Source organism: Barbus barbus (genome assembly GCF_936440315.1).
Source record: "Barbus barbus genome assembly, chromosome: 3".
Lineage (NCBI taxonomy): Eukaryota > Metazoa > Chordata > Actinopteri > Cypriniformes > Cyprinidae > Barbus > Barbus barbus.
The window spans coordinates 11,843,631-11,856,614 of record NC_136731.1 but is presented as its reverse complement, the minus strand read 5'-3'; the positions used below and the strand labels follow the sequence as shown (position 1 = coordinate 11,856,614).

The following is a 12,984-nucleotide window of genomic DNA, read 5'->3' as shown; positions in this document are numbered from 1 at the left end:
AATAATAAAGTTTACTTTCATTGCAAACATAATGATTGTGCCATGTTTTCATTCAACAGCTTCACTCACTGCTTGGTATGAAAAGCGCATAAAAATCTTTATATCAACTTGGAACCAAATTAGGGCATCTCTGGCTACCACAGGTAAATCATCTCCTACCTACAACGGCAAGCATAAGTTTGTGAAAATAACTGGATTTCTGTATTAAAATATTGTCTGATCTTCATCAAGTCACAATTATAGACAAACACAGTCTGACTTAACTAATAACACAAAACACTTTTCAAAATTTTATTGAAGACACTGATTGTTCATTGACATAGCAGGCTGGATAAACTACTGCAAGTTAACCTCTGATATGACTTTTCCTGAAGCTAATTGAAGTCAGTTAAGGAGATAAGATTGGAAGCTGCTCTGCCCTTTATTTTAAGGCACACAAAGCCTGGTTACCAATGGTAAAGATCTATTAAGTTATTCATAAGTAGGTAGGATACCTTGTCTGCAAATGTAGAAAATTCAGTTGCAGCTTTCTTCACCATACACTGTTGGTGATTAAATAAAGTATTCAATAGATATGTGAAAAGTACAACTTTGAACATGATTAGTTTAATCAGATTTGTTTGTCTATAATTGTTAATTAAATTGTGATCAGATTTTATAAATAATCAGTGCATAAATCCAAATATTCACAAGCATTCACTGACTTTATAACGGGGCTGACGAGACGTGAGACGTGCGGATCCATATGCAAAGCTTTATTACCAAACATGGTCAGTAACCAGGCAGGGTCAGACAGTGGCAAACAGGTATGGTGGAGGCAAGACAAAGCAATCCGTGGAGCAAGCGTGGGTCGACGATCGGCGAACAGTATCCAAAGGGGCAAGGCAGAGAGATAATCCAGAGACAAGAGCAATAATCCAAACGGGGAGCGAACAGAGTCCAAACGGCAGAAGCGAAGGGTAAATCCAGGAAACACGAGCAGGGTCAAACACGGCAGGAAAACAAGGCAAGACTATGACTATGACAATGGCTATGTAAATTTGCTATCGCTAAGAGAGTGATAAATGCAAATAATACTCGGCCCCCAGCAAGAGCAAGTCCCAGGCTTAAATAGTGTGTGATAATGAGCATCAGGTGTGTGTGATGTGTGAATGGTGACAGCTGTGATCTGTGCAATGCATTGTGGGAACTGAAGTCCAGTGTGCTGTGTAGTGTGAGGGTCAATGTGGTGAACAGGTGACCTCTGGTGGTGATTGTCCGGAAGAGCATGGACCAGATTCGTGACAGACTTATTGAAACAATAAGTAACAACACTGTCGTGACCACTTTCTTTACACTTTAAACCACTGGGCAGTAATTTATTCGACAGATGTCTATTCTTTTTTTCCATTGATTGATGCGTCTGATGGTCTGTTTGTGTCAGGAGAGATAAAGCTGCCGCACGATTACACTCGGGAGGATCTGGATCTGGACGCAGACATGCAGGTGCTGCTGCCGCAAAGAAGCGGCCTGGGCCTGTGCTCCACTGCCCTCGTCAGCTACCTCATCACCCTGCACAACGATCTCATCTACACTGTTGAAAGATACACTGGAGAGGAGTCTGGGTAAGAGATTCAGCAAATTTAGTCCCATGTCATTTGTGGTGTTTGATATAGTAGTCACTGCTCATGAGTTACTGACTTCAGCAAACCCACAACCCTAAGTATTAATCATCATGACATAACTCATCATGTACCATTTGTGGCTATGAGAGATATTTCATACCATGAGTCTTAATGTTTACTGATTTAATGTTATTCAGAAAATGTACATGTTCTTAAAGAGTTTCATTAAAAACAACAGATTATTTTGCTGTTACAATGTACTAAAGCAATACTGAGGCAATTGTGTTTGGACCATTAGCTGTCTCTGGCAACTTAAATCAATGTCCAAAGTCCAAAATGCAGCTAATAGACTTCTTGCTGGCACATGTAAATATGACCATATTACACCCGTCTTATTTTCTCTGCATTGGTTGCCGTTGTGTTTTAGAATAGAGTTTAAGATTTTACTCTGTTTTTAAGGTCTTAAATGGGTTGCAGGGCTTAAAGTTCTCCGGCACCGTGCCGGATCCCTGGCGTGCAGCATTTGGCTGCGGGAAAAAAAAAATTCCTACCATGAGTCCATGAGTTCACCTACCAATGGAGAGGAGGAGCGCAGCTTTCACTCTCAACCAAATTATCATTCCTAGCCAATAAGATTTTTTTTTGCTCTTATAAACACGAGACGCGCATAATAGTTATCAGAGACCTGATGAATGGAGAACCGCGACGACAAAAAGCTTATTTTGTTTACTGTGTTGAGAGTTGCTGAAATCGCGTTTGGTCTCGTACTGTATCGCGTATCTTGTCAGTGTGTGCACTTGCTTGGCCATTTTTAGTTGATAAACAGGAAAGTGGGTCCAGCTGAATTGAAATGGTGATTTGTTGGATTGGTATAAAAAAAGGTTATTATACCGCGGCAGCGGTCGCAGCAGTCGTCGTGTGAAGCCCTCTTAGTGTGAAGACCGAAGAGTGTAAAGACCATCAACTCTACCGCGCGACTCCACCGGGCAGGGACAGAAGTATCGCTTTTTATTTTAGCTTTTTCATTTATATGTTTATTATTGAAATGTTGTTATATGCATGTCAATTTTATTTAATTTGTGGGTATATAGTATTTATAGAGTTGTAACTTTTAGTTTTAGTTACTTTTTCTTATTTGTAAGTCGCTTTGGACAAAAGAGTCTGCTATATGACAAAAGTAAAAAGTAAAGAGTGTAAATACCATCAACTCTACCGTGCGACTCCACCAGGCAGGGACACCGGCAAGGGATAGAAGTATCGGTTTTTATTTTAGTTTTTTCATTTATGTGTTTATTATTGAAATGTTGTTATATGCAACGTTGTTATCGCTTTGGACAAAAGCGTCTGCTAAATGACAAAAGTAAAGTAAGTAAGTAAAGTAAAAAGCTGTGAGGAGCAATGGTCAAAGATGTCCATCTAGCACATATTTACATAGAAAAACTAATTAAAAAGCAGCGGAGCTTTGTAAGCAGCTCAGAGTAATCATGTCATCTCCGTAAGAATGATATGATTGCCAGAACAAATTTAGCAGGATTTTTGAAAAGGTCCTGATGGTAACGTTAACTTACCGGTAATTTACCAGTGAAGACTGTATGTGTGAAAGGGGCTAAACTCTTCCTCTGCATATGCTGTGAATTTGAATTGCTTAACGTTCATCTGGAAAAACAGTGTGCATTATCTCACTAGATTTGCAACATAAATCATTTATAAACCTTTGCCCAAGTAGGGCTCGCTGCAGCCCACAAGATCCAGGGGGCGTGGTTGGATCCACATCTAGGGGGTGGAGATTTGTAGGTTGAAGCCCCGTTCAGACTACACGATTTTAGCCCGATTTTGCCACGATCTGCTTGGACCTAGGGTGTCGTGGGGATTCGTAAACGACAATGGGCGTCAGGACGTATGATTCAATCGTTTCCTCTCGTGTAGTGTGTCATAGTACACGACACCTCTGCGACACTTCGCAACATCAACACAGAAATACTAGCATGTTTAATATTTTTTCCGTCGTACACGACAAGTTCCATTACATTTGTGACACTGGCCAATAGGAGCACAGAAGCGCCTTTCAACAAACTTTCAAACATGTCAAAATGAAGACATGAGACAATGGCATCAGTCATTTAATGGCATCTGTAATTTTACAATGAAGCAAATGTTCGTGGAGCTACGGCAACAATACTCCTGCATTTATGATGAGGGCCTACACAGTAAAAAAAAAGATAAAATATATTTTACCTCAGTTCTCTTAGACAGTCCATACCATCCTCTTCATGTCATCCAGACTTATGTCCATTGTCAGGTTTTCTTTCTTTTTTGGAGTTTTCTGATGACAAGACAGGACAAAACGCGCTATTTGCTAGCTTTTGTTTGTTTAAACTCATAGCACCTTCTGTCTTGTACCTTGTTAATGACGGCATTCAAAGAATGAATGCTCGGATAGCATCGTATAGACTGACATGTTTCTTGTTCACGACACGACAAGATTTTATGAGTCAAAATCGCATAATCTGACACCGTGACTGTCGTAACCAAAAAAAAATATTGTGTAGTCTGAACGGGGCTTTAGGGGTAGGAGATGGGTGGGTTTAGTGATCAGGGGGTGGAGATGGGTAGGTTTAGGAATATGTAAGGTGGGAGGAGTTGGATCTGGATCCAACCACGCCCCCTGGATCTTCTGGGCTGCAGGGAGACGCTCCTCCCTTTGCCAACACAGGAGAATACATCAACCTGCTTCTAAATATGCCATTTATTGTACATCACTATTTCAAAATAAAAGTTGCTGAGTTTGCATGTGGCCAAATATTAAAATAATGTATTTAAACGTTGTTTAATCACACTGTATAGTGAAACGTCACCAGGCCGTTGGCGCCCTCTGCAGGTATTTGTTATAATACATGATGTACTTACTGTTATTTATGGTGCATAATGTACAGGCATATTATAGGCATAGGTATAGGCATATTACATAACAGTTTTCAATTTAACAGTGTTCAATAAAACCATGGTTTTGATATTTTATTTGAGCCAATTATTATTGCCTCATTCATTAGTTTATATAAAGTCATAATAAAGCTTGGTTTTCAATTAGGCCTGTTTGTGTTACTAAAAAAATATCATATTACTCAATTGTCAAAATAATCATCAGATTACTTGATTACCAAAATAATTAGTTACAGCCCTAGATTAAAATATTTCAAAATACAACTGCATTGTTTTACTTTTTGTAATTAAAAGAATACTATTTTTAAGATATTTTCAAATGACAAAATATTTGTAAAGTATTGTCTCGTTCTAGTGAACCAAGTATTTATATTTTGTCTCATCTCGTGAGCTAAGTGTATTGTCACACCCTTAGTGTTGATAAGTGATGATACAGCTCATAATTTTCCAAGTGTATTTTATAGCTTTCATTCTTCAGATCAACCATATATTCATGAAAAAAATCTGTTTGAGTTAGCAAAGCAATAACTTTGCTATAGTACCGTTTCAAATGTTAAAGTTGCCACAGTCATTGCATGATTTGTATGTGCTTCCCCACCTCGTCCTTTCCCCGGAATAAGGCTGAGGATTTTTTTATTGCTTTAACCCCTGGGCCCCCAATTGTGGAATATCCTACCCTTTATCTATTAGGATAATCACTACAGATTTTAACAAATATAAATCGGTTCACTCCGAGCAGAATCGATATTTTAACATTTCTGTTCCTGCGTTTCTCATGTATCATCATCGTTCCGAAACCGGTTAATAACGTTTTTTTTTTTTCTTTTTTTTTTTGCCTATAATAATAATGATAATAAAGTACAGAGTTTTCTTTGCTCAAAAAGAAAGAAAAAAACAACAACACGCTGCATTTAATTATAGCCAATACAGCATCGTCTTTTATAGATTTTGGCCAAATGTAGCCTAGTAAACAAAAGAGAAAATCTGCTAACGCTTTAAAGACATTAAAGTATTTTTTCAAGATATTTAAAAATGTTTGCTGCATTGTTAAACGCTACTCTTAAAAAATTGCGTTTTGAGAGAAAAAAAAAACATAGGCAAAGTCACATAGGCTCACATCGCATTTTATGATTAGGCCTACATTCAGAAGTAATGTAGGCTAAAATGCCGGTAAAAGCAAAATGTTTACAAACATTATAAACAGTTAAAGTTCCCTTCTCTCCACAACAAATCCTCTAAAGTTAAGGCGATTTTTAAAGCGTTTTGGCTATATAAATGTAAAGCCATTCGCCACAAAATGTTTGCAACGTATCTGGATGCTAAAATATTATTATATATGAAATAGGCTTTGTACTTCACTCGCATCGATCATCATCCTTCGCATATCAGCTTAGTGGTCACGCTGAATGCACAATGGACCAGTGCTACTTATATATATGGTTCTTTAACTGTATTTTTATAATGAATTTTGATAATGATACTGTAATTTTGGTAATGAACAGGTTGCAATAGGCTATCGCAAAAATATGTTGACTGTTTGTGCGTTAAGCGACAAAATAAAGAAAACTATTTTCTGCTGTCGTTTTCATTTCTGTGAACTTTGGATTGTGTCACAAAAACTCAGAAACTCAGCTTCTTTCTTTCGTTTTGTTAATCTTTAAGTGTAAATTACACTATATTGCCAAAAGTACTGGGTCACCCAGTACAATCCTGTCATTTAAAGTCACACCAGAGGTGTTCAGCTGGGATCAGGACTTGGCTTTCTGCAGACCAGTCAAGTTCTTCCACACTGACTGAATCAATCTCTCAATCAATGTCTTTTTGAACCGTGCCTTATACACAGAGGCACTGTCATGTTAGAATAGAAAAGGGTCCTGTCCAAACTGTTGCTATAAAATTAGAAACACACAATTCCCTAGAATATCTTTATATGCTTAAACATTCTAATGAAGGGGGTGACCCAATACTTCTGGCAATATTATGTATATTTCGTTCATAGGCCTATATATATATATATATATATATATATATATATATATATATATATATATATATATATATATATATTCCTTTTTATGTAAGCCTATAGTTTTATTCTGTTTTCTCCATTCACAGACACGCTGCAGGTGCGTGTGATCTGTTGAATCCATCTAACACTATCTTCGGATAAACTAATCTAATGCCGGTGCATTGCCATTGACGAGTTCACAGCTGAGCGCGGACGAGCATTTCACGCGTTGGACGCATCAGCGCCACATTTGCAATATAGGCCGTAGCCTACTACTTGAATTCATTATTGGTTGACAGCAAATTTCAAATATTAAATGGAACGATAAAATAACATTATTAACCGGTTAATGGCCATTTCAAATTTTTGATTCTGTTCGGAACTATAAAATTTGATTTTGTTTCTGGTTCTGTTACTGTCAAAATTTCATTATTTTCTGGTTTTTGTTTTCATTCCTTGAACCGGTTCAGAGCTCTGGTTTAAAGTAAAACTTAAAGCCTTCCTTTTAGAGAAGGCTTATAATATGCGAGTCATCCTTAGCTTTTTTTCTCTCTATGTATTATCATTATTCATTATCTTTATTTGACCCGCTAACTCTAAAACTATCAATTCTAATTCTATTTTACTTATCTGACGTCTTTTTATTTAGAAAAAAACACACACACTTGACCCTCTATCAATTGCATATTTATTCTCTAACTGCTAGCTTTTCTTGAAAAACTAACACTAGCTGTCTTTTTTTCTTTTCTATCTGCTTGTTTTTTTTTTTTTTAAAAACACCTTGCTATGACACCTTTTTTAAAAACACCTTGCTATGTGTACTGCGTTAGGCTAACCAAAACTTGTCATAGCACTTGCATGTTGTTGCTCTTTTGTTGGTTTTGATTGCTTCTATTGTCCTCATTTGCATAAGTCGCTTTGGATAAAAGCATCTGCTAAATGACTAAATTTAATGTAATGTAAATGTAATGTATTATGTCTTTGTATGCTATTTTATTGTTTTGATTGGTGTTTTTTTTTTTATATATATTGGTATATAAAATTTTTTATATAAAATTGGTTTTCCAATTTTATATTGGTTTTCCAATTTCACAGTGATTCAGAACCCTGAGTCACTGTGAGCTAGCGGTTAAATTTAGCAGCTTTTAGCCCACCACACACAATTTCCCAGTTAGGCACCTCCAGGTCATTCTCTGTCCTGTTTCCTTCCAGTTACACGGTAAGCCCAGGTGACCTGACGGAGCTGCACGTGATACGTTATGAGTATGAGCGGGATGTGCTGCCTTTGGTGCTGTCCAACTGCCAATACAGGATGGAGCGTGGGCAGGAAACCCTGGCGGAGTACGACCTGCCCAAGATTCAGCAGCAGATCCTCACCCGCTTTCTACAGGGAAAACCACACATCACCCTTAATGTACGTCACAGCACCACAAGAGCTGAAAAATGCCTGTTCAGATGTGTTTTCAGGATTTCTTCAGGCTTGACAACAAATTGAGTAGAGTCAGATGTTGATTTGGGTGTATTTTTTAGTAGTTCTTCAGGATTGACAACCAGTAGAGTAGATAAATGAGTAAAATTACATTTATTTTGGTTTTGTTTTGTGTTTTTGTCTTTTCATGTTTCAGGGTATTCCAACACTGGTGAACAGACAGGACAGAAATTATGAGATCATATTTAAAGACGTTAAGAGCAAAGTTCAACAAGTAAGTTATATTATTTATTACATTATAGATGTTTATACATTGATATTATGTTATTGTAGGTCCCAAAATGCTCTTAATGAATATTAATATTGTTTAAATGCAACTTTTAAAATAAATTATATCCATTACATCCATTGTCCTGTCTCACAAGCCGTTATATTATTGTGTATCCAAAGGAGTCATTGCAGCCTCTGACACAGTATGACCTCGTGAAGGAGCTGCAGTCCTACAGTGACGTGTATGAGGCCCTGTCCACAGTCGAACTGGCCCTGGGTTTCCTCGCCATGACAGGGGGAGATCCACACATGCAGCTGAGCATTTATTTGAAGGAGGTGCTACAGATGACTGACCACATGGCCCCACATGTCTTCAAGGTTGGTCATGTACACACTTGTGCATGTCTGCATTTATTATTTTTAAGCAGTGGATGCTATCCTCACTGGTCTTAAGGAAGTCCTGTTTATTTAGATTAGTTTAATGTCATTACAGACATGTTTCTCTTAGGGGGGTTTAACACACATTCTTGTGTTTAAAAAAACTGTTAGATGGAACAGAAGAGGCCTTGAGATATTTAAACTTTGCTTTTTAAGTTAACATCAAGGTAAAAGTATTTCACAGTGTTTGTGATGCAAGATGCTAAAAAAAGACCTACATACATCATAGCATTAACAAGTAGTACACACTGAAATCGCGACATGTCAGTCTCACTAATTGACCCCTCTGACTAATCTGTTTTCTGGCAATGTGTGATACCTGTATGTGATAATTGTGTGCGCAGGCATTAAGTAGGTGTAGCTTGAAACACTGTGTGGCACTGTGGCAGCTGCTCAGCTCTCTGAAATCAGAGACAATGCTACGTCTGAAGAGGGTGAGACACTCAGCACAGTATATAGTATTCTGTCTTGTGCTTTTATTGAGCTTGTATGTGGTAATGACTTTGTTCATCTGCTCTTCAGGACCCGTTTGTGGGCATCAGCAAAGAGTACAAACTTCCTTTGCAGGAGGAACACAAGAGGCTGCTCACTAGTTTTTTCACTAAGTCCAGTGCTGATGCCTTCCTGTTGGAGATGCATGAGTTCCTGTTTTTGGTCCTGAAAAACCCAAAAGCCACGGACACCTTTAAGCCTGACTGGGGGTGAGACCTAATAGGAATATTACAAGTGCTGCAACTTTTGTTCTAAATTTTGCTTTCTTCAAATGTGCACAACCAGTTGGTTTTTGCGGGAGGGTTTCACTTTTGCTTCAGTTCATTATTTAGGCAGTTTAACAGTTAATGAAACATTTTCAAGAATTGCTTGTGTAGTGATTTATACCAGTGTTTAGTGCAGTGCTGATTCTCCTGAGCCACAAGCATAAATAAAATGTACCCAGTTTGTTAATGTAATAAGAATATTACACATCTTTTATTTTTTGTTTTAGTGCAGCTCATGAGGATGGTACAAATAAATGCTAATGTAGTCTGATTCACAAACAAATTACTTGAAAGCACACCTTCCTTCACTGATTTCTTTTCACTCACATTACGGTTTTGGAATCAGTCTGACGAATACTTAATAAACTCACGAATTCATCAGTTTATTCATCAATAAACATGTGACTCACTTACTGAACTGCAAGCTATAGCAATAGCTTATTTGTTTTTTTAAATTACTAAAAGTAATTTCTGACTGGTTTTGTAGAATATAAACACACTCAATTATCCTAGTAAGAGTAATATCTGAAATAACCATTTATTTATGACGCAGTGGTTTTCAGTATGCTAGGGAAGGCTATCCAAAACATGAAACTGGCCAAACTATGTGCTACACACTCATCACGCTCAACTAGAAATATATAGCTTCATTGTTTAAACTGGAGGGAAATTTATTTGTTTATATTTATATTATTTAGTTATGAATCTGTTTTATAATAGTGTCCTGTGTCCATGGCATGTATCCATAAAAATGTCTATATCAAAATATATATACAGTTGAAGTCAAAACTTTACACTTTCAGAATCTGCAAAATATTAATTATTTTACCAGAATAAGACGGATCATACAAAATGCATGTTATTGTTTATTTAGTACTGACCTGAATAAGATATTTCACATAAAAGATGTTTACATATAGTCCACAAGAGAAAATAATAGTTGAATTTATAAAAATGACCCCGTTCAAAAGTTTACATACACTTGATTCTTAAGTTCAGGTTGTTACCTGAACGATCCAAAGCTGTTTTTTCTGTTTTTTTTTTTTTTTTTTGTTTAGTGATAGTTGTTCATGAGTTCCTTGTTTGTCCTGAACAGTTAAACTGCCTGCTGTTCTTCAGAAAAATCCTTGCATGGTTATGCATGGTTTTTTATATATACAAGTTATTGACCAAAAAGCTGTCTGAATATAATTTTCTTCTTTCATTGTCCACAAATTTGTATGCAGTTTACAAAAACAAATCTATAAAATTGTGGTGGCAAAAAGTATTACACTGAAAATACTATACTCAAGATAATCAAAGTTAATTAAGATGGGTTTTGTATTCTACAGCAATCTGCAGAGCAGAATCCATGGGTGCCTTGTTAAGATTGTGGTGGTGTACTCTAAAGGTCCTGTTGAACATGAAAATCTATCATAACTCACTAAATTCTGTCTGTCTTCCAGTCTTAAAGACACTGTTGTGTCCTACTTGGAGCGTAAAGATCTGGACATTCCTCCTGAGGTGGACGAGTTCTTCCCTGAAGAGATCCTGCTCTCACAGTACACCGACACATGGAAGTTCTCTGTTCTTCTCAGACAAGAAAGAAACCAAAGATAGATTCTGTATGAAGTACAGTATGAAGTCTTACCCAGTCACTCTCATGTCAGGGAAAACTTACAATTGATTTACAAATAACGTCAGTATAAACTTGTGAAATCAGTGCCTTTTGTGCACCTGAGGCACAGTATGCATATTTGCTACTTTATAAAAAGCATTTTATGCTGTACAATCTTAAGGTACAATCTGTCAAAGTAATCTCTCAGATAATTAGCAAGTACAATACAACTTATGATTCTTTTGAACTTTCTATATTTTGTAATAAGTGTAACTTTTTTGCTGTGACATGTATTTTCTCTGTTTTGTTTGGAAGTTGCCAACAATTGCTTAACTATCCCTTCTTTATTTGTTTACTTGTTACTTTAAGATACATACACCCATTTAAGAATGTGAACTGTTGATTGTTGAAATATACACTCCACATCATGAGCCCAGACCTGGATGCACTTATGTCCATGTCTTTGTTTTTGTCCATGTTTTTGATAGTATGTTTTTTGGTTAATGTAGTTACATAGCTGTAAAAGATATATATTTTTTGTTTTTATGGAACACCTTTTCAGGAATTTCTAACTTCATTTTTCATTGCATTTTTTCTGTGCTTTTACTATCCTAAAAACAATGTTTCTGTGTATCATGTATGCTAGAAAAATGCTGTGTGCAGATGTTTACTTCTTCTGTGACTAACATGGATTGAATAAAGAGTTATTAAATGTTTACCTCCACTTCAATGTTGGCATGTTGTATAACAAGAATGTTAAAAGATTTTGATTTGTTTAGAAGATGACACCCCGCCCCCAGTAAAATAATATATTTTCAGATATAGTTTTTAAATGTATAATTTGACAGATTGCCCTAACAGATATGCCCTAAGAAGCTGTGGAACATTGATCTACCAGTCGTTGTATCGACTGATGCTTATTTACAGTATGCTTGGAGCTAAGTCTAGAAGACGGACATTCTGGAGAGTTAAAATAAATGGCTGCCCACTGCTCCGGGTGTGTGTTCACGGTGTGTGTGTGTTCACTGCTGTGTGTGTGCACGTTGGATGGGTTAAATGCAGAGCACGAATTCCGAGTATGGGTCACCATACTTGGCAGTATGTCACCACTTCTTGTGTGCAAAAAAATTAAAATACATGTTCCCTTTAATACATTCTCCCTACATAAGGGCTGATACTTGGGAAAACACTGTCCACTGTCTGAAGCCCATGCACAGCGCAGGTAGACCATGTATAGCTGGAAAAGATGGACAGCTGAAACATGTTAAATAACTTGTGTTTTGTGTGGTTCAAAATCACACAACTTGACACCAAACTATTACCATTTGACAATGCAACTCCAGGGGTCTTGGAGAAGTTTTGACATGCCCTGACATTTGTGGGGGTTTTTCAGTATCTTAAAAACATATTAATGGCTAAAGTCTGGTAACACTGTAATCAGCACAAACTGGGCTACAATAATATGTGAGCAGCATGAATGTACATGTTTGTTTTTGAGAAAACAACGTTTATGCGTGCTTAGTGAAACAAGTCACTGAAATAAGGCCATAAAACACATGCATAATATTTGTTCACAAGACTTTTGAGAATTCGATGTGGTAGACTAGAGTTTTTACACGAAGTTTAGTTTACTACAAAATGATATGAAAATCATCCTTTTTACTCAGAAAAGTTCAATCAATATATTGTTTTCTTTTAATAAGACATGATTTGTCTTAAGGCATATCCAGTGACAATGGCCATGAATATTTAGTGATGAGAGACATGCCATAATGGGCCATCAATATGAAAGTGACTGAGAAAGAGTGCAACGAGAGTAAAATAGTGTGGGTTTTTGATTATTTCTATTTTATTTACAACACAGTATAAAAAAAATATACACAGTGATTGATCAAGGACACATGATTGAGCATACTGATCTGAACACTGAGACTTGGAAC

The 12,984-nt window shown here is 36.7% G+C and overlaps 1 protein-coding gene across 3 annotated transcripts in view; it reads left to right on the top strand.

Moving 5' to 3' along the window:
* The window catches only part of LOC306846013 (E3 ubiquitin-protein ligase rnf213-alpha-like), a 58,351-nt gene extending 46,300 nt beyond the window's left edge, over positions 1–12,051 (top strand). For all 3 annotated transcript variants that reach the window (XM_079379070.1, XM_079379069.1, XM_079379068.1), the window contains 8 exons: positions 60–143; positions 1,424–1,604; positions 7,765–7,966; positions 8,178–8,255; positions 8,432–8,629; positions 9,034–9,123; positions 9,212–9,390; positions 10,893–12,051. In XM_079379070.1, the coding sequence (XP_079235196.1) occupies positions 60–143; positions 1,424–1,604; positions 7,765–7,966; positions 8,178–8,255; positions 8,432–8,629; positions 9,034–9,123; positions 9,212–9,390; positions 10,893–11,046 (1,166 nt within the window). In that variant the 3' untranslated portion in view covers positions 11,047–12,051. The remainder of the gene's footprint in view (positions 1–59; positions 144–1,423; positions 1,605–7,764; positions 7,967–8,177; positions 8,256–8,431; positions 8,630–9,033; positions 9,124–9,211; positions 9,391–10,892) is intronic.
* The last annotated feature ends 933 nt before the right edge of the window (positions 12,052–12,984 follow it).